The sequence below is a fragment of the Dama dama genome, chromosome 28 (genome assembly GCF_033118175.1).
Source record: "Dama dama isolate Ldn47 chromosome 28, ASM3311817v1, whole genome shotgun sequence".
In the NCBI taxonomy this organism is placed as follows: Eukaryota; Metazoa; Chordata; class Mammalia; order Artiodactyla; family Cervidae; genus Dama; species Dama dama.
The window spans coordinates 41772162-41798834 of record NC_083708.1 but is presented as its reverse complement, the minus strand read 5'-3'; the positions used below and the strand labels follow the sequence as shown (position 1 = coordinate 41798834).

Sequence of the window (26673 nt, the reverse complement as noted above, 5' to 3'; positions counted from 1 at the left end):
TCTTAACAGGCTTAATTAGGGAACTTACCTCACAGGGCTTCTGAGATCCTCACCAGCTATGATCCAGGAGAAACTCTCAGCAGTGTGCCTGGCATGCGGTATACACTCAGGTAGGCCCAACACTGCCATCCAAGCAAGTGGGCGATGAATGTTCGTCTTCCCCATAACTGGTTTGGGGATTTTAGATTTCTCTGGAAGTTCAGTGTCCACTGCATCTCACCATTCCAATAATCAGAATAATCTGGTATGGAGTTCTTATTTCGGAGAACTGGCTTTTACAAGTAAGCCCACTGAAATTCTCTATTACCGTTATTTGCAAGACAGCAGCAGCAAAGAGCTCAGCTTTTTATTGAGCCTGTCTCTAAAGAGGTTTAGTCAAAACGACCGAAGCCCCGGGTCATCATCACACTCCTCAGATTCCTCTTTGTTTTCACTTCCTTCTCCTCAGCCGGCGCAGCAGGGGTGGAGGGGTGAGACCTCCTGGCGGGCAGGCCCGCAGCCCCCACACCGCAGATGAGGCACCCCATGTTGACACTGGCCAGAGCCTCTGCAAACAAGCCTGGCCAGAAAGGCTCCCCGTTTACACGCCGCGCTAATGAGGGCACTGACCTCACCCTCAGGGACGGTCACCTCACCCACCTCACCGTTCCCGTGCAGGCTGAGGCGAACAGATGCCAGTGAGCTCAGTGGCCCGAGGCCATGCGGCGGACGGGGGCTGCCGCGTGCCGTCTTACTCGCGGATGGAGCCACCACCTTAGAGGCAGCTGAGGCACCGGACTTTTTTTTTTCCTTTTGGTCGAAAACAAAGATACATACGGCCAGAAAGGATCTAAAGAATTTCGCCTTCAAGTCTTGTTTCAACTTGCTTATGGAGTAAATCAGGCTCCAGTCCCCACCAGCCCTGACCTGCGCACGGCTGCCCGCACAGGTGTGCGCGCTCCGGGCCGAGCGCTCGCTCGCTCGCTCGCTCGCTCGCTCGCTCGCTCGCTGTGGGGAGCGCGCTCCGGTCACAGGCCAGGACGCACGCTACACCACGTGACCCCCAGGGCTAAAAAATGCTTGGTAGCTTGATATTATTTTTACTAAGAAATATTATTGAATGATTTATAATTCGCCAATGAGGCAAGAGAACATGCATCCTTTTGTTATCAGTTAATAACAGGTTTGCCTTGAGAAACTAAATCCCATTTAATCCAAAGTGGAAAAGAAAGAGTGAGCTGAAACTCCTCCAGTTTGGCAACAGGGCGGGTCTGGCAGCCGACCAGGGAACGGAAGGTCAGTTGTGCCTCTACTGCCTGGCTGGGAAGCGGTTTGTGTCAGAAATGCGCTAGGACTTATTTGGTGACGTCTGTCATTCAGCTGTGACAGACTGCACCCCGACACCCAGAGTGTGGAAGCCGAGAAGCCGTGGTTCCCCGAGTGCCCCTGCCCTCCCCTGGGAGCGGGTGGTGAAGCCCCACGCAGACAAAGAGACCCATACGTTCCCAGAGACCTCTGCCCTAAGAAAAGAAGATGTTAGGAGACCGTATTTTTATAACATTTTATGTAACTCATAAAACAGTGCTTGTATAAAAATTCACACAGTTGCTAGAGAGCATACAATTTCCAAAAAATGTCCTGGGTTTTTGTTACATTCAGTTTTCTAAGGGTGCACTCAAATCAATGGTAAAATGCAGACATTATGCAATGTTTCATTATCTTTGGTAAAACTATTCTCATTATTTTGTCTCCTCACAGTATTAACTCTGATATCCACTTTGCGCAGGGTCTGCTATCACTAGGATGTCAGAAAAACATTAAGGCTGGATCTACAAGAGACACGTATCTCTGAATGACATTAAGAGTCCCTTGGCCCAGGGACCACTTCTTTTCTTTTTTTGCCCTATAGCATGTGAGATCTTAGTTCCCTGACCAGGGATAGAAGCCGTGCCCCCTGCAGCGGAAGCACGGAGTGGTAACCACTGGACCACCAGGGAAGTCCCACCACTTCATAGCATCTCTCCATGGTGAGTCAGGGTTAAGAGCTCAATGGCCTCCAATCTGAGGTCTTGAGACCCTCCTCCTCGATCAGGCAGGAAGTAAACATTTGGGGCAAAGGTGGAAAATGAAGCCATGCCTGCAGGAACCCAAGTGGCCATACTATGGTGTGGTCAGGCCAGTGACTCTTAGCATTTAAACAGTTAATCCGCTTACCACTAAGTAGATCCCATTGGTTGGTTGATGATTGCTGCTGATGTGGTACCCCCTCACACCAAACTTAAAAAGCAAGGAAGGGTGGGGTCCAACACTGAGGGGGAGGGGCACACTAACACCCATGACACCGGGTACAACTTTATTCCCTGTCAAACCTGTGTTGTCATGGAGACACAGCCAAAGTGAACGGAAGCAGGGTTAGAACACTCAGTACATTCATGACTATCTTCGTACATTCTTTTAAAACTCACTAACAGAAAAACGAGGGACACTACCACCTATTGTGACGTGCTATTTTACTCAACATCAGAATGTGTCTGTGCTACTTCTGGATGTGAGGGAGAAAAAAATTCCCCAAACACAAACAAGTATTAACAAAAATCAAAGAATTTAGATGCAGAGGGAGTAGGGGTTTTGCCAACAGATTTTATGGAAAACATTAAATTTTGAAAAAAATTTAGATATTTTATAATTCTATTGCTTCATGTAAAAAAAAAAAAAAGCCCCTGGAGCCCACCTGTATGGCTGGAGGCTGAGGACACCACACAGACACAGGGCCTGCAGGTGGTTCCTGGTGAGTCAGTCCAGAGAGACAAGATACAGCTCACACAGAGAGCATCCACCTCTCTTCACTGGAAGGGACTCTTGAGATTTGGGGGAAGAAGCCCCATGCAGGAAAAGTATTAAAGAAACCATCAAAACACGGTTTCCAAAAAATGAACATGCTCTAGGTTATAAAGAGATATATTTAATTCCTAGAACCTGTTGACGTCTCTATTGTGGGTAGACAGGATGATTAAAAAAAAAATTATTAAATGATTGTGCTTCTGAAGTTGCAGGGTCACATTCCACCCTCTAGAAAGCAGGGCAATTTTCACATGGCTTGGAATCCTCTTGGATACATCCTAGAGACCAGAACAAATTCCACAGCACCCTCCCACCCGCAGGACTGGTGAGGGAGAGAGCCACTGCCATCTTTGGGTGTGTGCACGCACATGCACGCAGGCATGCATTTGTGTGCTGGAGAGACTAAGGCATAGAGAAAGGCCCAGGAGAGGGGGAAGTGAGTCTCCGGCTGCTCCAGTCCTCCTCCTTTCCAGGCACAAAGAGGTTGAGCTTGTTATTCATGTCGGTCCCCTTCATCTCACTTCAGTTTTTCACTAAGAAATGTGTGTGTACACATGTATGTGGGTGGGTGAGAGAGAGTCATTAAGTCCCTGTGTGTTTCCAAACTGTAATAATTTAGGTCCGCAGTTACAACGGAAATAATCTGCAAATGACATTTAAAAGCAAATTTACCAAAGTGAGATCGGCAACTTCACACTGCTCAGAATCCTGTCATTAAAAAAAAAAAAAAGGCTGTGAGTGCAGGCAAAGTTCCATCATAGAGTCACTAAAGCTGAAGTCCTTATCTGTATGAAGAGAATTCACAGATTGTTTCTATTATTTCTGCATTTTAAGGTAGCAAAATATTAAGCCATTAGGTTATTAAATTAACATTCCACAAGGGTTTTACGACTACCCTGTGTGATTCATCAATTTATTTTCTAGCTTTCTGGGATGATGTATTGTGTTTAGACTGTTCCCTTTCCCTCTTAGGCACTAGCCCCCAAAGTCAGGTAGGTAAAAGTATTGTTTTTACATTAAGGACTTTACCTGTTGGGGAGTTTCCTGGTTGGAATCCTGGAGAGCATGCCACTGGCCTGGAGCAGTGTGACCTTCCCAACCAGGGAAGAGAAAAGAGGTGTCTCATCCTGAGGCCGAGGGACCGGCCAGATGTAGGAGAGCAGGTCCTTCTGGGGGCCCAAAGGGAAAGCTCTGAGTGGACCCCGGAAAGGGATACGGGAGCCCTATTTCAGATGGCCTGTGTCCTTCCAACACCAGGTATCCTCAAGAGAGCCCATGGTTCAGGCCCGGCCCTGAGGAACAAGGGTGTGTACTGACTGCAGGAGCCGACACTGAGGTGTGGTGAAGCCACCATACAGCTCCCAGAACCTGGGTTTTATACAAATACACACACGCAAAGTAAACAGTTCTTGGTGAGCCCAATGGGGCCCATCCTTAAACAAGAAGCCAAATATCCACACACAGTTTTCCAAGGAAATGTGTTTGTCCCTCTAACCAGCATCCTTGTATAGGAAGGAAAGAGGGCAGTGGAAGGACACAGCTCAAATGAAGACATTGTGACGTGTTTCCACATCTATCTACATTCATATCACCATCATCACCATCCAGTGTTCTCGTCTACGGGGTGAGCACAACATTCTTACTGGCGCAGCAGTGAGACAGGCCAGGCCAGGCCGTCCCCATAGCCCCTTCCTCGGCACCACAGTGGGAGGGAGAGTGCCACTGACCGTGGTCAGAAAGGATACCGAACTACTCCATCCCCTCCACTGCCATCCAAGAGGCATCCTGACTCTTCCAGAATCCGATGTACTAATAAAAGACAAGGTCAGTAAAATCCGTCTCTATGCCACCTGAAGCCATCAGCCATCATGCATGAACATGGCACTTCTAAAAATTTCATATATCTGAAACCATCTTAAAAGAAAATTCCCAGTGACTGAAGTCATCTTACAGTACTTCATCTCAAATATTAAAAAAAAAATTTTTTTGAGTAAAATGGCCTCCACGGAGCCCAATGATTTTCTTAAAAAGGGTTTCTTTTTAATTAAAAAAAAAAAAAATTTTTTTTTTTTTTTATAAAAATGGAAGATGTAAAATGTGGGAAGAGGAACAAGAAGGTTGTTTGATTTGCATTTCAAATAGTGAGGGGACCGGGAGGACGCTGCTGAGGAGAGGGAACCCTGACTCCTGAGGCCCCTCTGCCCTCGCAGCTCTGCTCTCCCCAGACTCTGGCTGCATCACCAGGAACACAGGACAAAAGTCGTTAAGTACAAGAGACCAAATGCGAGGCTTCTTTGTCGTGGCCGTGGCCGGCTGGGCGAGCGCGTGTGCAAATGCAGCAGGCCCCGCCGCGCCGATATAAGGTGCGCGGCTGTGGACGCGGCTCGGGCTCGTGGTGGTGGGGGGAGGGGGCGACGCTCAGTGCCCCACGCACCCCTCACTTCTCCACCTTCTTGGCTTTCTTCAGGATGTCGCATTTCTTTCTGTTGGGGCGGCGGCAGCGTTCGTCGATGCTCGGGATACATTCGTAGTGCCACACCTCCTCCATCTTCTCCACCGGGTACACGGCCTCCACGTAGTGGCGGATGAGCCGCAAGCGTGTGGGGTCCAGCTGCTTCTTGTTGCAGGCCCCGGAGTGGTTGTACTGCAGCCGCAGGTTCTCGGCGGTGAAGAGTTCTGGGAAGAGCCGGACGAGCAGCCGCGCGGCGAAGTTGCCCACGGACAGGCTCTGCTGCACGATCTCGCGCACTTCCTTGTCGGACAGCAGGTACGGCGAAGGCACCGGGAAGTCGGGCGAGGGCACCACCAGCTCGTCCAGGGGGATCTTGCAGAAGTCCTTGCTGCTCCTTTCGGGGGGCAGCGGGGGCCCCTCAAATTCCTCCCGGAACCGCTCGGGGTTGATTGCATAGCTGGCCAGGTCCCTGCACTCAGGGCCCGGCACGTGGACCTTGCGCTGCTGCTGGTAGGAGCGCCGCTGCTCCGTGTCCCGGCGCCGGCAGCGCTCGTCCAGCTTGCCCACAAACTCCAGTGTCCAGACACGGTCATTCTTGGCCCGTGGGTAGAGCAGCTGCACGTAGTGGCGGATGAGCTTGATACGGGACGGGTCCAGCTGCTTCTTGCCCAGGGAGCCGCTGCAGTTGTACTGCTTGCGCAGGTTCTCGTGGGTGAAGAGCTCCGGGAACAGGTGCACCAGCAGGCGCGAGGCAAAGTTGCCGATGGACAAGCTGCTCTCGTAGATGCTGCGCAGCTGCTCCTTGCTCAGCAGGCAGTCGGCGCCCGGCACTTCGAAGTCAGGCTGCGGGATCTCCAGCTTGTCGAAGTCGATGGGCACCAGCCAGATCTTCTTGGACCGCCGGCCGGGCCGCTCGCCCTCGAAGCTGTCTTCTACCTTGACCACGGAGATGTCATCGGGCAGGCTGGATGAGTCGTAGCAGTCATCTCGCGGGGGCTCGCCCTCGCTGCCCGCGTCCAGCCCCAGGCCCTCCAGCTCGTCGTTGATGCGCTGGGCACACTGCTGCAGCCAGGCCTCCTCCTCCTGCATGTCGGGGAAGTAGATCTCCGTGTAGTTGCGGATGATCTGCAGCCGCTGCGGGTCCAGCTCCTGCTTGCCGCCATCCCCGTAGCAGCTGTACTGCTCGCCCAGCTTCCGGTGGTCGAAGAGCTCGGGGAACAGCCGGTGCAGAAGGAAGACCGCGAATTCGCCGGGGGATGACGCCTCGTCCAGGAACTCGGTGAGGTCCTGCGTGTCCACCACATGGTCAGAGGCGATGGTGCTGCTGCGGTCCAGGGACAGGGCCTCCTCCTGCTCCTTGCTGTCCAGGAAGTGGCCAGCGTCCACCTGAGGCTCGGCCTCGAAGAAGCCAGACACCTGGCCGCTGGGCTGGCTGTCCTCCATCTCCCGCTGGGCCCAGAAACGGCTGAAGAAGTCGTTGAGCTGGGGCAGGCACTCGGCCTGCCACACGGCCGTGTCCTTCACCGACGGGTAGTAGACCTCCACGTAGTTCCGGATGAGCTGCAAGTGCAGCGACTCCAGCTTCCGCTTGGCCGCGAAGCCGCAGGCACCACAGCCCCGGGAGAAGTCCACGTCGCTGAAGAGCTCTGGGAAAAGCTGCACCAGCAGGCGGCAGGCCAGGTCGCCGCCCGAAAGGCTCTGGTCCACGATCTGCTTGAGCTCGGCCGCCGTGAGCTGATACTCGGGTGGCGGCTGGAACTTGGCCACCATCTCAGTGGGGCTCACCTGCTTCTTGATGCGGCTCACCTCCAGGGAGAGCAGGTCCACCTTGCTATGCAGCTGCGACATGTTGGAGGAGAGCGTGTTGAGCATGTAGAACATCTTCTGGATGAGAAAGTAGATGTTGGGGTCGCTGTCGGTGGCTGCTGCAGGGCCACCAGTGTCCCGCTTCTGTGTCTCGTTCAGGAGCCGCAGTGGTGAGGGGCTGTTGCTGGGGTTCACCTTCTCCGAGAGCTCATAGGTGTTGAGCATGTCCCCTGCGGGAGGGTTCTTCTTCTCCATGATCTTGTGTGAGATGCCGTACAGAGGCTTCTTGTAGGAGGGTGTGCTCACGTCGTGGCTGGGATCCTCCTCGCCTGGCCACACGGAGCCCAAGTTCTTGCCCCGGCCTGCCGGCTCCCCGTTGCCCTGGCAGGGCGAGCTGTTCTCCCGGTTCCGCATACCTGCTAGGAGCGCCTGGAAGACAAAAGGTACGTCAGGTGAGGGTTCTGATCTATGTCACACACAGAGGGAGCCAGGTCAACCTCAGGAGCCTATGAGAAAGTGCTTCCCTTGCCTGGGAACCATTCTGTGGGTCCAGAACACACCATTAACACAAACCTGCATCCCAGGGCCAAACTTGCTTGCTCTCCCTAATCCCTGAGAGGCTCAGGCTGGACCCTGGAGGCTTTCAATTCCTGTAGGACACCATGCCTGAACTTCCTGTCCATAGACTGAGCACAGATGCTGACGGGGCCTAGCGAGAGCCCATGAGGGATGGGAGAGAGACCCCAGGAACAGGAAGTGCTCCTGTGGCAGCCTGGCTACGGACAGGTCACCTCACTGCCCTGACTGCTCTAAGACAGGCAGGAGTCCTGCCAACGGCATCTACAGAAAGCGCAGCCTACTGCCCAGTTTGCAGACTCTAGGAGAGCAGGCGTCTCTACTCTGGACAGCTCCCAAGATGCACGGTGCTGAGCGTGGACGAACTAGAATCTAGAGAGCCATAGTCAGCTGCCAGCTCTACCAATGCCTGGAGTCATGTCTTATTTCAGGTGGAAAAGGCCCAGAATTGCTCCAAGCCTAGCCAACTGCGGATTCCGTGAAGTGATGAGGCCTCCCAGGTTTCTAAGTCTCAGTCTCCTAGTTCCAGCAGCCCTTCTCAATCAGAACTGCCGAAGAGTTTTAAGCCCCAGCTCCTAAAGCACCCACTGTGTGTAATGAATTAACACCTTTCCTATGCATCTAGAAAGGTACTTTTGATGCTCTCTCCAGCCTTGCTCAATAGAAGACAGTGAGAGAATTAATGATTTCAGGAATTATCTCCTCAACTTGCCCATTTGACATACTTTGCAGGTCCACTCTCAATGTACTCCCAGGGCCTGTTCCAAGATACCAAAGCTTGAATCCAAGCTTCATACCAGAAGGCAACTGCCCTGACCATTTGGGATCCCAGAGTCCTCACTGCTTTCATTAGTGGTTTTCCCTATTGGTAGGCCCTGGATGGTTTAAGAGGTTTACTGACATATATATGGACAAATGATTTTCAACACAAGTTCAAAGGCTTCAGTAGAGAAAGGAGAATCTTTTCAACAAATGATGCTAGAAATATTGGACATACATGTGCAAAAAAAAAAAAAAAAAAAGGAAAAAAACTTTCATTCTATATGTATCATATAAAAAAATTAACTAAAAAATGGATCATGGATGTAAAAATAAAAACTAACTTAAAATTATGGCCTTCCCTTGTAGCTCACTTGGTGAAGAATCCACCTGCAATGTGGGAGACCTGGGTTTGATCCCTGGGTTAGGAAGATCCCCTGGAGAAGGGAAAGGCTACCCACTCCAGTATTCTGGTCTGGAGAATTCCATGGACTGTATAGTTGATGGGGTCGCAAAGAGTTGGACATGACTGAGCGACTTTCACTTTTCACTTTCAAATTAAAATTCTAACACCTCTAGAAGAAAACATAAGAGCAATCCTTTATGACACTGTTTTTTAGGCAAATACTTCTCAGAGGTAACACACAAGCACAATACATAAGAAAACAAATTAATAAACTGGACTTCATCAAAATTTAAAACTTCTTTAAAAAATGAAAAACAAGCCTAGACTGGAAGAAATCAGACATATCATTTATCTGATAAAGGACCTGAATCCAGATTACATAAAGAACACTCAAACTCAATAACACATAACCCAATTAAGTTTCAACAATCACTTCGGAGAAGCTATATAAATGGTAAATAAGCACAAAAAAAGATGCTCAGTGGGACTTCCATGGAGGTACAGTGGTTAAGACTCCACACTTCCACTGCACAGGGCATGGGTTGGATCCCTGATCAGGAAACTAAGATCCTGTATAAAAGATGCTTAAGAACATGCATGACATTAAAACCACACTGAGATAGCATATCACTCCCCACAAGGATGGGTATAATCAAAAAAGACAGATGATACTGAGTGATAGAGATGATATGAAGGAACTGGAACTCTCATAGGCGGCTAGGGTAGATATAAAATGGTATAACCACCTTGGAAAACAGTTGGTATTTTTTTTAAGAAGTTATATGTTGGACCATATGATCCAGGTATATTCCATTCCTAGTTATTTATTTGCCAAGCAAAATGAAAGCATATGATCAAATACTTTTATGCAGATGTTCATGGCAGCCCTGTTTATAAACAGCTCCCAACTGGAAACAACCCTAATTTTTATGAACAAGTATATAGATACACTGTGTTTACAGCAGAGTACCACTCAGCAACAGAGCTGACTAACCTGGTACTCATGATGAACCTCAAAATAATTAAGCTGAGGAAAAGAAGCCAGATAGATAAAAGAGGCCTGTAGGATGCCATTCATATAAAATTCTAGACAAGGCAAACTCATCTTTAGTGACAGAAAGCAGGGGAAAGGATGCAAAGGGACACAAGGCAACTTTCACGGTAACAGGTGATGGATGTTTCTCATCTTGATTGTGGTGTGGTTCCACTGGTATGTACACGTCAAAACATATCAAATGGTATATGTCGTTCATTACATTCCTGTCATAAACCTGTTTTTGACAAATGTTGAATTTGACCCCGAAGTATACTGGAATATATTTTTGAGGGCCTATTTAGGCAGAAGAGCTAACTGGAGAGCAGTGGTGGGTGTCAGGGGAGCAGGCAGGGTTTTTGAAGCACAAAGAGGTTCTTCTACAAACACGTGTGAGCCTTGGGCAACTGGAAAATGCAAGAAAAGAAAGTGCCTCCTTAGGAAGCTGGGGAAAAATATGGCTGTGTAGCCTGACCGATCGCAGCACTTCTAGAAGTCTAATGTCCATATAAATTGCCTGAGATCTAGTGAAAATACAGATTCTCATTCGAGGCTCTGCATTTCTAACAAGCCACTGGGCCTCTCTGGATGGTAGTGTCTATCCCCGGTTTATCTCGTTCAGGCAGGCTCGGTGTCATTTATAGGCCTTCAGACAGCGCTAATGCCAGCATGGCACAGTACCCGAGGCGCTTTCCTCTTGCAACCTTAAAAGAAAAAAAGAAAAAACAGGGAAAAGAGGCAGCCTCTGGGGGGACTGCCACTATAGCAGCAGGTGAGCAATACAAAGGCCTGAGTTGGAAAGAGACCACGGACAGATCTCCCTACTCATGTCCCGTGCCCCCTGCACGGAAGCTGGGAGTCCTTGCCACTGGACTGTCACGGAACTCCCCAGACCCTCTTGTTTAGAGAATGGAAACATCAGACTCATATTAAACACAGGTTGATTTTTCTCCTGCATCTCTGCTGACAACAACCATGCAAAAGAACACCTACCTTAGTCTCTCAGGAACCTGAAAAATAATAGGATTCGTTCAAGTGTTTTAATGATCCTGTGTATGTGTGTGTTATTCACTCAGTTATGTCTGACTCTTTGCCACCCCATGGACTGTAGCCCTCCAGGCTCCTCTGTCCATGAAATTCTCAAGAACACCGGAGTGGGTAGCCATTCCTTTCTCCAGGGCATCTTACCAACCCTGGGATGGAACTTGGGTCTCCTGCATTGCAGGCAGATTCTTTACCATCTGAGCCACCAGGGAAGCCCTAATTATCCCATGGAGGTAGCCAGAAACCTGATAAAGGGTCAGAGATCCCTGACGCTCCTACTACTGCCCGTGAGCAGAGGGCAGGGGGTTCCTGGGCTGGAGCGAGCCTGCTGCCCACCCCTCTCCCCCATGGGGTCTCCTCCCTGAGACTTATCTGTGCCCTCACCACACTGCAAGATGCTTACATGTGGGACCAGGTCTTCCCTACTTGATCTCCAGTGTCCTGCAAAGTGCCTGGGACAGAGTGCTCACTGAACATTTGTTAAGCAGGGTAAAGTGTCTACTGCTCTCAAATAAACGCTTAAGAAAAATGTTCAAAGAGGCCACTAGCTTCATGAATAACATGAGTGTAGGGAGGTATAAGGCCTCCCTGGTGGCTCAGTGGTAAAGAACCCGCCTGCCAATGCAGGAGACACGGGTTCGATTTGATCCCTGGGTCGAGAAGATCCCCTGGAGGAGGAAATGGCAACCCACTCCAGTATTCTTGCCTGGAAAACCTCATGGACAGAAGAACCTGGTAGGGTACATTCCATGGGGTTGCAAAAGAGTCACACATATCTAAATACGACTACAGTCCATGGAATCACAAAAGGTCACACCCAATTTAGCGACTAAACAACAAAAATAAGGGAGGTATAAAGGAGTGGCTGGGTCCTCTGCGTGACCGCTTACATGTCAGCTTCCTGTGTGTAACTCAGGAATATATAATGGTCCCTGTCTCAGGTACCAGGGTAGCTATGAGCACCTAATGAGATAATGAGCATGATGCACTGAGCCCATCTCTGAATCACAGAAAGTGCTTAATAAATATTTACTGTTATAGTACGATTATTATTAACAGTGCTCTTCCCAAGCCAGAGCAGTGACAATACAGTGGGCTTCTTATTGAACTAGCTGTAATGATTACTCTTAACTATTAAATAAAGGGGAGAACTAAAGAACCTAACATGAGTTAGGGAAGGTGTAAGTAACTTAAGAACTTAAATCAAAGGAGAACTTTCCTCCAGTGTAGCAGGGTAAGTCACTCATAGAAGGAATTCTTAGAGGTCTGTTTGCCCTAAAGGCTGGGCTGGGAGGAGTCCAAGAAGCACAGGTGAGCTCAAGGTGGGGTTTTAGACTCTTTTCAGTTCTTTAGTTCTGCTGTCGGCAGAGAGCAAAGGATAATTTTAAAAAGGAAGGAAGAAACAAAAGAAACCACATTACACACATCAGAAATATGAAGGAAGGAAGGAATGGAGATGGTTGAAAATCTTTACCCCTGAGGCAGCATGTTTGGAACTGTGGGTCGTCATATGACCCATTTAGAAATGATGACACTGATTTGATGGATCAAGACCAGCATAAAAGAGGGAGGGAAGGAGGAAGTGTGAAAGACAGGAAGGAAAGAAAGAAAACAACAGAAAATATCAGAGGGCATTTCACACAGTAAATACACTCAAGAAGTTTTGTTCTATTTCTCTGTGTCTATATATTTACATACAAATCCAAATATGTGAACCGAATGGCTCTGTAAGGTGGATTTACAACTGTGGGTCACTGTTGAAAAGCACTGCCCTAATAAATTCAAATCTTCTTGCTAATTCCTATAGATTATAAATAAGATTTTTAGCAATCAACTCATCATTAAATTTTACTGCACCAAAATAATTTTGGAGGTCCTATGGATTATGATTTCTATGAGGTTTTACCAATGTAGAGAAATTTGAGTGTGTAATGCCAATTATTAAAGAAAATCATAATTATATTACAATTTATTTTGGAAAGGGACAAGTAAAGGCTTTATAACAAGCAGTTCCACTAATACATTTGAAATAAGATTCTATGCAGAGAGAGGTTACCAGAAACTCACACGCCATGCAACAAAAGTACATGATCGTAAAAGGGATCTGCCTTCATTAACACTCAGAGTAGGAAATAAGCATAGAGAAAAGTTTTTGGGTGAACTGAACAAAACAAACAGAAGTAGTTTGACTACCCCACATTCCTACTGCAGGCAGAGGCCAGAGTTGATCAGAACTGGAAATCCCCCCAATAACTCTCACTCGTCAGCCTCATTAATAAAAATATTTCAGTTTCTACCAGGCATGTTAGAGACACTGCCATCAATACAAACATTTTTGGCTAACTTGCTTGAATAAAAAATTAAGTTAGAGTCCCAGCAGAGGGCAATGTTCCTCGCTCCCAGAGACCTTGGATGCACAATTCCACAAAGAACCGGACACAAGCACCGAAGAGAAGGTCCTAAGGTACGCCCACCCCGATGTTCTGTCCAGTCGGCGCTCCGTTTAATTCCACAAACACTGCCAAGGTGACGATGGGCTGGCTGCATCTGCTGCTGCTGATAAAATCTCTGCTCAGCTGTCTAGGAGTATCAAGAAATCTTTAAATCTGTGCTACTTGGCACTGGTGTCTGGCTGACACCATTCCCAATTCTCCGAGGCTCATCTTCCAACCAGATGGGAAACCTGCTATGCAGCTCAGGCTCTGCAGTACCAGCATCTCTGCCGCATCCAATTGTACATTTCATCCTTCTGCTAGCCCTCAGACCCACACAGGAATGCCCAACTCTCTCAGCTGGAGGATCTGACTGATCGAAAAGAAGCTGATGTAAGGTTACCAGTGAGGCACGAGCAGGTTATTAAGGGGGGACCCCAGGTGTCCATACCCAGTGACACCTTGGGGGTTGGGTCACCACGGAGAGGCCCCCAGCACTGAACATCTTCTTCAGGACTCCAAATCCAAAAGCAGTCACTGAATTCAGTTCAACAAAAGAGGAATGGCTAAATGGTGCCCATGGAGTCAGCAAACTGGGACACCAAGAAAGCAGCATGCCTCCAGAGTAGGGAATTGAGGATTACTGTGGCCTCAAGGGCAGACCATGAAAAAGGGCTCCTAGGGGGCTGGCAGCACCACTCACCTCCAGAAAACTGAGGCAGGGGTGATGCTTTTCAATTCTAATAGAATGTTTATCTTTATCATCATCATCCTTAAATAACCAGGTATAGCTAGTGATAAGGAATGGATAAGCTGTCTACCACACAGGGCCAGTAAACAAATATTACAAGGCCCTGGGGACAAAGGGAACAAGCCAGTCTCTGCCCTCATGGCTTTAATCCTCTGGGTCATCCTTACACTGCTGACAGTGTATGGCAAGGATGAAGAATGTGCTAACATGCCCCCAAAAAATAAGAATCAGGGGGGGATAAAGCAAATGAGGGGAGAAGAGAAAGACTATTGGGATGGCCAAATATCAGAGCAGGAGCTCCTCACAGCATCTTACAAACACCCCACAATCCTCAGGTCATCAGTGTTTCAGGGCAGTTCCAAATCAAGCAGGCGTGGGAGTGCTAGCTTCTCTGAGGCTCACTCAACTGGGAAGGGCCGTGGTGCCTATCCGCTAGGGCTGCTATGGAAATGACGGCGAACCTCCAGCTGGGACCACAGTGCAAGACGCTGAGGAGGTCTTCAGTACATCTGCACTGATTGAATGAGATGGCTTTTCCACTCTCCAGTTGAAAAACAAACCACAGACACACTTTAGGATTAAAAGCAAAGATACAAGGAAACCCAGGCGAACAAAGCGAACTTCTACCTGGCACAGGGCTCTTGAATATCACTCCCACTTCTGTGAACAAAAAGATGATTAGCAATAAAAATGCTGGCTACTCACCTCCCACATCTGCTGTATTTGGCTATGGTGCCTTTCCCAGCGGAAGCGCCAAATATGTCTTTATACAGCCTTTTGTTAAATTTTGGAGGGAGGTTTTATTTTTCTTCTAAGCATTGTACTAAATGTCACTCATGAACAGGCCTTCAGCACTGATAGGGGTTTGAAGTGATGGACCTTTAGCATCAGGGCTGCCAATCAATTCCTCCCCCTCGCCCTCATCCCCTTCCTTGGGGTCGAGTGAGAAGATGGAAGGTGCTCAGAATCAATGGCACTGAGGCCTGGGGTGTCTGGGAAGGCATCAGAAGGCCTCTCTTGGCAACTCCATGTCATTTTCCTCCTGATAAATGTGGAAGGAGGCAGCTGAATACTGACCATAATAGGTGGTAGTTGGAGATGGGGGTTAGGGAGCAATAAATAAACACTTCTGAAAGCTGACGTGTGGCAGGCTCTCTGCTGGGCTTGTCTCGATGCTCCACATGTCACTCCCATCACCATAGAGGGACCTGAGTTTGGGAGGTCATAGTGCCGGCCAAAGGCTCCATGGTGAACTCCCCCTTATCTGACTCCAGGCTCCGATCATTCTGGAAATGACCATTCCTATGGGCTGGATCAGAGAAGGTGGGGCTCGCTCACCTCCTCGATATGGAGCAGGGTGCTGAGTGTTCTAAGTCACTCCTGACACCTCACACCAGGGACAAGGCTGCCCCACTGGCGTTTTGGCACTTGAGTTCAACTTACATGGAGGAGATATGAATTCTCTCATCACTGTTACATGGATTAAATGAAACAAAAAAAGGTATGCGGGGCTTCCCTGGTGACTCAGTGGTAAAGAATCCGCCTGCCAATGCAGGAGACACAGGTTCAATCCGTGGTCTGGGAAGATGCCAAGGAGCAATGAAGCCCATTTGTCTCAAGTATGGAGCCTCTGTTCCTCAACCTGAGAAGTCCACACACAACTATAGAGTAGCCTCTGCTTGCTGCAGCTAGAAAAAAAAACCTGTACAGCATAGCCAAAAATGAGATAAATAAATGAATGTAGCCCACAACGTTCCATGATGTGGAATGCAGGTCAGTCCTCGTTATAAGGGAATACAAACATGCATACTGAAATCCAGTGAAAATCTTACATCTTCTGACTTTGCTAATTAAGAAAAAGGATAGTTTTTACTTTTCAAAGGCTCACTAAATCTCTAAAACTTATCAACTCCCAATCTGCTGTAGCATCTAACAGAGGAGAATTAAACCAAGAGCAACCCAGGGAGTCCCAGGCTGACACCCCATGTATGGGCTAATGACAGTGAGCTCTGAAACTTGGGCTCTGTTGGATAGACATGAAGAAGTTGTAATGCCTACCTGGGTCCCCCAAAAAGTGTGTGTGTTGGGGGGGACAGGAGGGGGCTGGAGAGTTTGGGAAAATGTTCTGCTAAGAGTTTAAGGTGTGATCTGGCTATCTGCAGGGAGGCTCTGCTGACCAGGCATTCTCATCTCCCAAATTCCCCTCTCTCCTCAGTCTTCACTGTTTTGTGAATCTGTCTTGTCTCCCGTGGGAACTGCAGGCTGCTCAAGGGGACCACTGTGACCAGTTTCATTTTCTCTCTCTCAGAATTCAGCCAAGTTCAATATAACCAGCAGGTGATTAAGAAATAAAGCAAATTTATAAAATAGGTAGGTTAGGGGTAACAGGTATATTACAAAATAATTGTCCTCTTTACAAAAAGATTCACTGAACAAGCTCCCCGAATAAATACATAAGATGGACCTGATTTAGGAAAAACCCTGCTGAGCCTCACTTGCTCCAGTAAGGCGCAGGCTATGTAAAATGTAGTAGGCTTTCATTAACAGTCCTTGCTGTCAACAAGTTCCTGCTTTCCCAGGAAGCCCTCACCTCAGGAATAAGCCGCCGCCTCTTCACGCTCGGGACGGAGTCCAGCGGGGCCTCGCCACCCAGGGGCTTTCTCTTGCTGGAGTCCTGGAGGGCAGTGAAGACGCCATCCAGAGGGTGCTTCTCGGACGACCTGGAATTCACGGAGCAGTCCAGGGCAGCATCTTCGGCCTCCGTCTCCACTTTCACAGTGTTATTTTTTAGAACTGTGGCAGAGAGGAAATGGGGCTCAGTGGGGAGACCACGGGGCAGGGCTTGGTTTAGCAGGGTCCCCAGGCACCAGGCTGTACGCAGCCACCTTCTGATATTCTCACTCAGGTAACAGTGTCAAGGGTAATAATCAATGAAACTGGCTTCCCAACCAACCAATTTATATTTCACCACACTAGTCATGCTATACAGTGATATTACATTCCAAGAACATTCAGTTTAAAGCAGCTTTTAAAGTCTTTTCTTGGAGAAGGGAGGAGATGGAAGGAGAAAAACACACTACTCTTTTAAATGGTGCTTTTTAAAAAGTAGCCCTGGAAAGATGCATAAGATACCATAAGTGTGAGTGGAGAAGGATGGAGGATGAGAGGAGACTTTTCCTTGATTTTTCATTGTGTATCTTTTAACACTGGGTTGGCCAAAAGGTTTGTTAAGTTTTTCCCATAAGATAGCTCTAGTATCTCTTAACTGTCTTTAATTTCATCTTTAGTTTAATTTCATTTTAATTTCACTTTAATTTCATTGTTAGACTGTACTGTGATAGCTATCATATCAGTGTGCATTAAAAAAAATGGTGAATTTTTGTGCAGCCATTTTAATATTGAAGATGGAAGAAAAAGCAACATTTTCGGTATACTACGTTTTATTACTTCAAGAGAGGTAAAAATGCAACTGAAACACACAAAAAAAGATTTGAGCAGTGTATGGAGAAGGTGCTGTGACTGATCAAATGCATCAAAAGTGGACTGTGAAGCTTCATGCTAGAGATTTCTCACTGGACAATGCTCCACGGTCACACAGACCAGTTGCAGTTGGTAGTGATCAAATCAAGACATTAATTAAGCACAATCAACATTATACCACTCAGGAGATAGCCAACATATTCCCAATACCCCAATCAAGCACTGAAAATCATTTTCTCCAGCTTGGTTATGTTAAATTGCTTTGATGTTTGGGTTCCATACAAGTTAAGTGAAAAAAACCTTGAGAGCATTTCCAGGTGCAATTCTCTACTTAAAAGTAACAAAAATGGTCCATTTTTAAAACAAACTGTGATAGGTGATGAAATGTGGATATTGTATAACAATGTGGAACGGAAGAGATCATGGGGCAAACAAAATTACCCACCACCAACCACACCAAAAAAGTCTCCATCCGAAGAAGGTGATGTGTATATGGTGGGATTAGAAGGGAGACCTCTACTACAAGCTCCATCTGGAAAACCAATCAATTCCAACAAGTACTGCTCCCAATTAAACCAACTGAAAGCAGTACTTGACAAAAAGTGTCTGGAACTAGTCAATTGAAAATGCATGATTTTCCATCAGGATAACGCAAGACCTCATGTTTCTTTTGATGACCAGGCAAAAACTGTTACAGCTTGTCTGGGAAGTTCTGATTCATCCTCTGTATTCACCAGACACGGCATCTTCAAATGTCCATTTATTTTGGTCTTTATAGAATTCTCTTAATGGAAAAAACTTCAATTCCCTAGAAGACTGTAAAAGGCACCTGGAATAGTTCTTTGCTCAAAAAGATAAAAAGTTTTAGGATGATGAAATTATGACGTTGCCTGAAAAATGGCAAAAGGTAGTGAAACAACAGTGACTATATTGTTCACTAACGTTCCTGGAGAAAATGCAAAATGTGTCTTTTAGTGTTACTTTAAAAACCAAAGGAACTTTGTGGCCAATCCAGTAGTTTTGAACCACATGAATATATCTTGAAAAAAGTATTAAGTTAAACTGCTTTTTAAAAAGAGGCTTTTTTTTTTTTTTACCTTCTTCTACATCTTCACTGAATTCAGTTGCGTTCATCTTCTGTTCCACTAAAAGAAAAGACAAAGACAAAGTCTTGACTTATTGTTTATTTTTTAAAATTTCACCCACCCATAAGAAATCCCCTTACCCTCCCAACCCTGGTTCTGGGTAATAGAAGGTTAAGTTGATAAGACTCTGCAACATCAAGGAAAACTGCAGCCTCTTGTCTGCAAATGCCCAGAAGCAGCCGAGTCTCCTCTGCTCCTGCCGGGAGTTCTTCTCCAAGACTTTATGCGGGCAGAATGCAGCTTACAGCATCAGCTGAGAGCCACTTACGGAATGAAAGGATCTGAGAAACTCAAGACTTACAAAAGACCTCAGTTTGGATGATCTGTCAGTCCCTGCCTTAAACATCTAACCACACTGTGAAAAGGCTGACAAAGGTCCGGAGCCTGTGAACCTGAGCTGAGGTCCTAAGATTCTAGGTGGTCCAAAAAGACCTACGCCGTCCATGAGGGCGGCCACTAGTCATGCGTGGCTCCAGAGGACTCGAAAAGTGGCCAGTCCAAATGGAGATGTGATGTAAGATACATGCTGGATTTCAAAGACTCAGCAGGGCAAAAAGAATGTAAAATATCTCGTTAATAATTTTTATATCGATTACATGTTAAAATGATAATATTTCAGATTTATTGGGCTAAGTATTAAAATTAAATTCACCTTTTAAAAATGGCACCAAGAATAGTGCCATACACTATAGCACTATGTGAGTGACTCTAGAAAATTTAAAACTGCACATGTGGCTTTCACTACTGTTATTGGATGATGCTGGTCTAGCCCTTTCTTCAGAAGCAAGAGAAGTTCCTAAAGCTCCTGAGCTCCACACAATCTGGTCCAAACCACTCTATTTACTGATGAGGGGATGAGATTGGAGGGGTTGGCAGTGCCTCCTTCGTATGGGCTGCAGGGTCTGATGGAAAATCAGGGGCTGGTTTCCCTGCCCGAGCCAAAATGGAATGGACCATCATGGTAAAAGCACCTTTTGAGATTTTGAAAAAGCACCTTTACGCCTTTGAGATTCCCCAAATGACATAACAGCATGTCCACAAATAGGATAAAGTATAAATGAGGTGGTAACGTTGGAAAAGAATATACATGACAGCCTCACTGATGACACTGAGGAGCTGTGGTTCTTACCACTGGTGAAGCTGCCTGCAAGTACTGGGTGCCCATTCCAGTTACAGGTCAGAGGGCAGCAGGCGTAACTTCATGAAATTTGTATAAGGAAAAGGGATGCCACCTACAAAGTTCAGTAAACCATTCACCAAGCAGCTGTGGAAAGGTATACGGTTCCAGTTTAGACAGGTCAATGGAGGGACAACCAGAGGATGACCTGTGCATAGGCTAACAACTTCAAAGGTCACTAATAATAGCGACGTACAACGCATGGCACTATTCTCAGTCATCACAATTAGTTCATGACAGGAACAACTTTTTTCATCTCTGTGTTACTGACTTTCAAAGGAATGAATAAGAAATTTTAAGATTTATTTGAAACTGAAATTACACTGAAATTATTACTACTTACTAAACTATCTACTATCTGAAAAAAAACATGCAGGGGGGACTGAGTGAATATAGACAGTAAGTAAGTCAACTTCAAGGGGTCAAGAACTATTTTACCAGAGGTGAATTTTTATCAAAGACAATCTCCACTGTATTCCAGGGAAGTAAACCTCAAGTCTGGGTGTCTCTGAGGGGAGAGTTCCAAGTAGGTAGCAGGGCATCAGTACTCTTTTCAGACAGCACGGCTGGCCAACGCTGGGCAGAAACTCAGGCCTGACTGGTAAGGGGCTTCTCAAGGAGGCGAGAATGAGCCGCCCCGCCCCAACCTTGACCAAGACTGGGCCGCCACCTGCCCCTGGAGACCCTACCGCCCCGCCCCAGAACCGGTCTCCTCAAGGGAGAAAGAGCCCTGCTGGACAGGGCACAGTGTACAAAACCAGTCACATCCCGGAGAGGAGAGGGAGGACGGGGAGGAGGTGGCACAAGTTTATCTGGGGGTGCTGCGTGGTGAGAATTCACAAAGCCTCTCCGGCTAAGCAAAAAGCATGAAAAGGACAAGTGACTCCTAGAGGAAAAGAAAACAGAAGTTGATGAGAAAACCCGGCAGAGAATCACAGGCACCGAGCAGAGATGGTCTGGATATCTGACACTCCACTTCAGAGGAGCGGCGTGCGTGGGGGTCCCCACGAGAGTGAGACTCGGTGAGACCACCGTGGGACACCACCAACTCCGCACCTGACTCCCGAGCTCCCCCTGGTTCCCGAGGCAGAAGGTGATGAAGGAGGGTACACACCTGAGCCACCCGCGGGCGGGAGGAGAGCTGGAGGGGGCTGCGCAGCCTCACGGGTGAGGTGGGAGGCAGGGGTGGCGGCTTCCTGGGCACTCAGGGCGCTCAGAGTGCATCTGCTTTGGAAAACATTTCTGTGTTCATTTATAGACCAGCGACAGATGCTAAACCAGCACAGAAGTCACCCAGGATGCAGTGTGGTGGGCCCCTTCTCTCCCAGACAATGAAGAAGCCATGCTCATTGAGAAGCTGGGCGATGTCCCATCTGCAAGGCCTGGAAAACTAAGTGCCTCTGGCTTGTGTGGTGGGGAGTGAGGTGAGGGTCCCCACTCACATCCCTGGCCTGCAAACTTGGGGCCTGGTGCTGCCCGGCCACTTCATGTGGCCTCCATCTCACCCCGAGCAATTTCAATCCCAATTTTACCAATAAAAAATACCGAGGGCATACACCTTCAATATTTACCATTTTTATCTGTCACTCATACTTCGATGAAGCTGAAAAATTATTTTTAGGTCATTCTGATTACAGAAATAAAGAATTTGACTACTGGAAGGGGAAGCAGGTACTTGATCAGTGTCACGCAGCTATTAGGTGGTAGAATTAGGATTCAAACCAAATCTGTGTGTATCTCCAGTCACCCACAGCGAGAGGGAATAACAGAATTCGCATTCTTCTGTTAAGGTTCTTCTGATGAACACCGAGGGCAGTTTCTAGCCTTGGATCTCTCTGACCACTAGCAGCTGGAAATCTCCTTTCACCTCCACATCACTACCAGGAAGATGAGGGTGCTCTGTGCTTATACAGACTCCACAATTCGGAAGTATCTACAAGAAGGATGGGATGTGTGGGTCGCTTCCAGGCATTCCGAGCTGATGGACAGACAGCGCATCAACACCATCCCATCCCTCCACTTCCTGGTCACCTGCCAGATGAAGGTCACAAGGCTGTGCATCCTGGGCGGACACTAAACACCCGCATGCCAAGCATGCCGCAGAAATTCCTTTCGCTTACACAACTATAGGTTCTGTAAGAGCTGCCAACTACTGCAGCATCCCCCACAGGGCTGCTAGGATTACAATCTCCTTTGCCTGCAGGTCTTTGGAGCATTTGTTTTACCATTCTCTCCTTCTCAAAATCCTCTTATCCCTTCACCACAAATCTCAAAATGTGAGACAGTCTAACCATGCATCCCCGTGTCCCTGAAAATCAGCTTCTCCCCTAGGGGTGCCTGTTCCATGTTCCTGACCAAGCCCATTCAATCCAGCGAAAGGGGTGTATGTCGTGGAGACCAGTGGGGCTTGCTGCTGCCTCTAGTTAAAACGCACAGGCCCTAAGACATGAATGACCTCTGGGAGGGTAACTCTCAAAGAGGACTAATCTCCGCTGAAGTGAATTCGCTCAGTCGTGTCCGACTCTGTGTGACCCCATGGACTGTAGTCCATCAGGCTCCTCCATCCATGGAATTTTCCAGGCAAGAGGACTGGAGTGGATTGCCATTTTCTTCTCCAGGGGATCTTCCTGACCCAGGGATGGAACCTGGGTCTCCGGCATTGCAGGCAGACGCTTTACCGTCTGAGCCACCAGGGAAGCCCAATCTCCAGTGGTTAATCCAATTAGTAAAAATGCTAGTTTTTTGTTTAACCAAATAGCCTAGGAAGCCTCAGGTGAGGTGACCATCATTGGTAAAGAAAGGTTTTAAATACTGCACAACTCACAGCAGTATATACAGAGTACTCACAATTTTGTTAGATTATCCGATAGTCTCTATCTTTCTTCACAGGGTGAGAGGATAGTGTAGTCCCAAATGTTTAAGAAACAACAGGATGCTTGAGACACTCAAATACCAAATTACAAAGGATAAGTAGCTTAAATTGGCTACATAAATGCAGTAGCCCTGGGAGGCCTACCTCTGGGCCTCATGCTGGAAAAATGGATGAATCTGCCTCCTACCTATCCTGGCTGGGAGCTGGAAGTGAGGGCGGGCGGAGCAGTGAGAACCAGTCACTGGTGTTTCCAAAGAGCCAGTTCTAAGCGACCCCACAAAAAAGTGGAAAAGCAGAAAAGACTTACCAATTGTAGATAACTGAGTGTTCACTTTATGAAGGGAAGATACCTAAAAGTCTTCTTTGCTTTTGACTAGATAGATACATACGCATCCAAAAATTCAAAAGGTATAAAAGGACACTGGTTTAAAAAGCCCCCTGTCCTCCAGTCATTGGGTTATTAGTCTCTTGGAGGCATCTCATTGGTTTTCCTGAGTTTTTCCATAGACACTCTGTACCAGAGGTTCTCAAAATGGGACGTAAGCTGCCTGCATGGACTGCGTGTCTCTCCCCAACTCCAACACTAGTGGAGTCAAGCTGGTAACTTGCAATTGTCCGTGATGGGAACTTAGACCGTGGAAACTGACATTTTGTACAAACCTTGGGTTCTGGGCTTTTTTTTTTTTTCATTTTTAGAAAGCCTGTTTATCAGTACATCCAAGGCCTTTTCACAAGGTCCATGAAATCAAAATTATTTTCATTACACTGGGGTGCTACTGCCTCCTTCATTTCACAGGTGTGCTACATGATACTTTATTATGCAAAAGATTGACATTAATTCATGATCCCCTGGAGAAGGCAATGGCAATCCATTGCAGTACTCTTGCCTGGAGAATTCCATCGATTGGTGGGCTGCAGTCCACAGGGTGGCAAAGAGTGGGACACGACTGAGTGACTAATACTTTCACTTTTCACTCTCTTTTTTTTTGGTAATGGATTTATTTTGGTTATTTTTCAATGAATTGGTAAATAAATATTTAAACTTTTTTTTTTTTAGTTTCTACCACGTAAATATTGACAAGAACCCATATAAACAAAAATTCTTTGGGGGTCTTCAATAATTTTTAAAGGTAAAAGGGGATCTTGAGACTAAAAGGTTTAAGATCCTTGTTCCTTGCTTCTTTGGCTTAATGTATCATGAAAATTTCTGTATCACTTTTTATTTTAGTTTAAGATCCCCCAGAAGCAGATTTTGATACGAGGATTTGGAGAGAGTAGTTTCTTTGGGAGAAGACAGAGAAGGGCTGAAAACTAGTCAGGGAGCCTGTTAACGGGCTTCCGGTGGGTGAGCTCCTGACAGAGGACAGCACTGAGGTGCTAACAGAGATGTCCAGCGGGGTGTGGTGTGAGCAGAGGGGCTCCCCAGCCCACCTGGGCACCCCCGGAAGGCGGAAGCCCCACTGTGCCACCCCCTCCCAACTCCTCGCCACACTGCCCACTGCTCTGCCACTCCACAAGGACTCAATGCAAAAGACGGCTGCCCACACCCTGGAAGAGGCTGTGCTAGGAGCTCCGAGTGGACATAAGCTAACAATCGTAGGAGGTGGACGCTCCTCTTAGGCTCATTTTACAAGTGAGGAAACTGAGGCAGAGTTTCAGAGGCAAATGGGGCCTCCGAAATCATCTTGGGTGGCTCAGTGGTAAAGAATGCAGGAGACACAGGTTCGATCGCTGGTCCGGGAAGACCCCACATGCCTGGAGCAGCTGCGCCTGTGCGCTGCAACGCCTGAGCTGTAAAAGCCGGAGCTGCAACTGCCGAGTCTACTCGCCCTAAAGCCTGTCCTCCGCAACAAGAGAAAAGCCCGTGCAGCAGTGAAGAGCCAGCACAGCCAAAAATAAGTAAATACAATTATTTTTAAAAAAGAAATCATCTTGCTTAATAGGTGTGAAACCCAAGGCTCAGAGAGGTTAGTTAGTAGCATGCTCAAGCTCCTACGTCGGGCGTCGCCCCCAGTAGCCCTGCGCTTGAGGCGGTTACACCCCCCACTGTGTGACGGGTGCTGGTGGGGTGACTGTCCTCTGCAGAGGGGATCGACCGACCGTACAGCTTATTTACAGGGATCGAAGCTGACACAGGGTAGAGATGGGAGGGCCCGGAGGATGAAGGCGGAACTCTGGGAACTCCTGTTGGGAGGGGAGGCTGGGTAAACACCAGATGATACAGTAACAGGAAGGAAAGAGCAGTCAGAACCTCAAGATTAGAAGATGTTACATTAAAGTTTCTATAACAACCGTAACTCCCATCTAATAAACAGGCTGCATGCCACAGCTATGTAGAAGACCACTGGTGCTTACAATTTTGTGACCTGGACACAAATAATTTAAAATTGATATATACTTACAAGATTCCACACCCCTCCCCCCTTCTTTGAGGGAAGAAATAACATTAAAGTACATGCTTGAAGAAAATATTTGCTCTGGAAATAATGCTGCCAATGTTTAAATGGGTATATCTTGATCTTCTTCGTTACTTTCAGCTCCTAAAGACCCACAGCCAATCTTTCTGTCACTGAAAGCCCCACAAACTTGACAATTAGGATAGGAAAGGTCAGAAGAACAAAGAACCTGGGCTGGGGGTCTTTAACTTCGAACTGATCTCAGGTTAAGCACAGGCAGGAACTCTAGCGTCAGGCTGAGGAGGTCCTGGGGCAGAGAAAGCCCCCCGTAACTTCAGTCATTACTGGTGGTGGTTTAGTCACTCAGTCGTGCCCAACTCTTGTGACCCCATGGACTGACTATAGCCCTGCCAGGCTCCTCTGTCCATGGGATTTTCCAGGCAAGAATACTGGAGTGGGTTGCCATTTCCTTCTCCAGGGGATCTAATTACTCATTAATTCCACAAAAAGCTGCAGAAAAAATGGAAGGGACAACAAACTCAATATGACCTGGATTGAGACCACCTTTGATCACTATTGTTATTTCCAACAGACAAAAGTTAGAAAGTCAACTGCTGTTTTTCCCAACATGACTTCAAAATCTCTACTGACAGGAAGAACCAAGCATTAAATTATGTGTAAAGATTCAAAATCAATTGTTCAGCACAGCGCCACATAGTCAATAACAACATACTTCAAAGTTCACTGGGGATATCTCTACGATATAATCAAAATATGCCATAAGGCAGACAGAAGAAAACATTCCAAAATGTTAATTACCTCCAATTAGGATTATGGAAAATTTTTTTCTTTAGTTTCTACTTTCCAAACATTCTACAGTGAGCATGCAGTTCTTTGAAACTGAGACTTTTTTAAATAAAAAAGTAAGAAGTTTTGCAATCTTCACTGCCTAGCCATTTCATATTCTAAGTTATACCCATAATAGCAACAAGCTAAGAATATAAAATCAAATCTATTCAAGCACTGAAATTACTGATGCTCTAAGAAACAATATAATAACTGACAAACTAGTGCAGACCTTTCATTTTGTAACTGTCCCTGAATTACTAACTCTGAAAGTGTAAAAAACTCCTCAGTATGGAGTGTGGGGGAGATCAGAAAAAAGTCTCAGTTCAAAAGCCCAGGTGTGAACAAGAAGGTGAAAAGATCAGCTTTGAACACTAAGGAAATATCGTTTCCTGGTGGGTATATTATAGGCTTCATCAGTTCATTGCATGATATGTGGGAGTGTTTTTCTAAATAAGCCAAATCCATTCATGGGATGGGGGAAAAAGAAACCCCAAGCCTGGACCAAGTACTCCGGATCAGGGACCCAAGTAGCGCTGAAGTCAGGGCATTTAGAGAGTCTGTGGTTGTCCAGGGAAGCACCTTAGCAATTCTCCAGCCAGGCTTGCTGGGTTCCTGCTTTCTGGATGACCGCTGGCCCCTCCGGAGTTCTCTCAGGTCTGTGCCTGAGTACCCTGG

General features: G+C 47.1%; 1 protein-coding gene across 3 annotated transcripts in view; it reads right to left on the bottom strand.

Annotated features, from left to right (window-relative positions):
- Positions 1-1532: 1532 nt before the first annotated feature.
- The window catches only part of BEND3 (BEN domain containing 3), a 109394-nt gene continuing 84253 nt past the window's right edge, over positions 1533-26673 (bottom strand). For 2 of the 3 annotated variants that reach the window (XM_061131752.1, XM_061131751.1), the window contains 3 exons: positions 18657-18704; positions 16670-16872; positions 1533-7507 (listed from right to left, as the gene is read on the bottom strand). In XM_061131752.1, coding sequence (XP_060987735.1) covers positions 5258-7507; positions 16670-16872; positions 18657-18693 — 2490 coding nt within the window. In that variant the 5' untranslated portion in view covers positions 18694-18704 and the 3' untranslated portion in view covers positions 1533-5257. Of the gene's footprint in view, positions 7508-16669; positions 16873-18656; positions 18705-20995; positions 21162-26673 lie in introns of those variants that run through there. The other variant, XM_061131749.1, reaches the window with a different exon arrangement.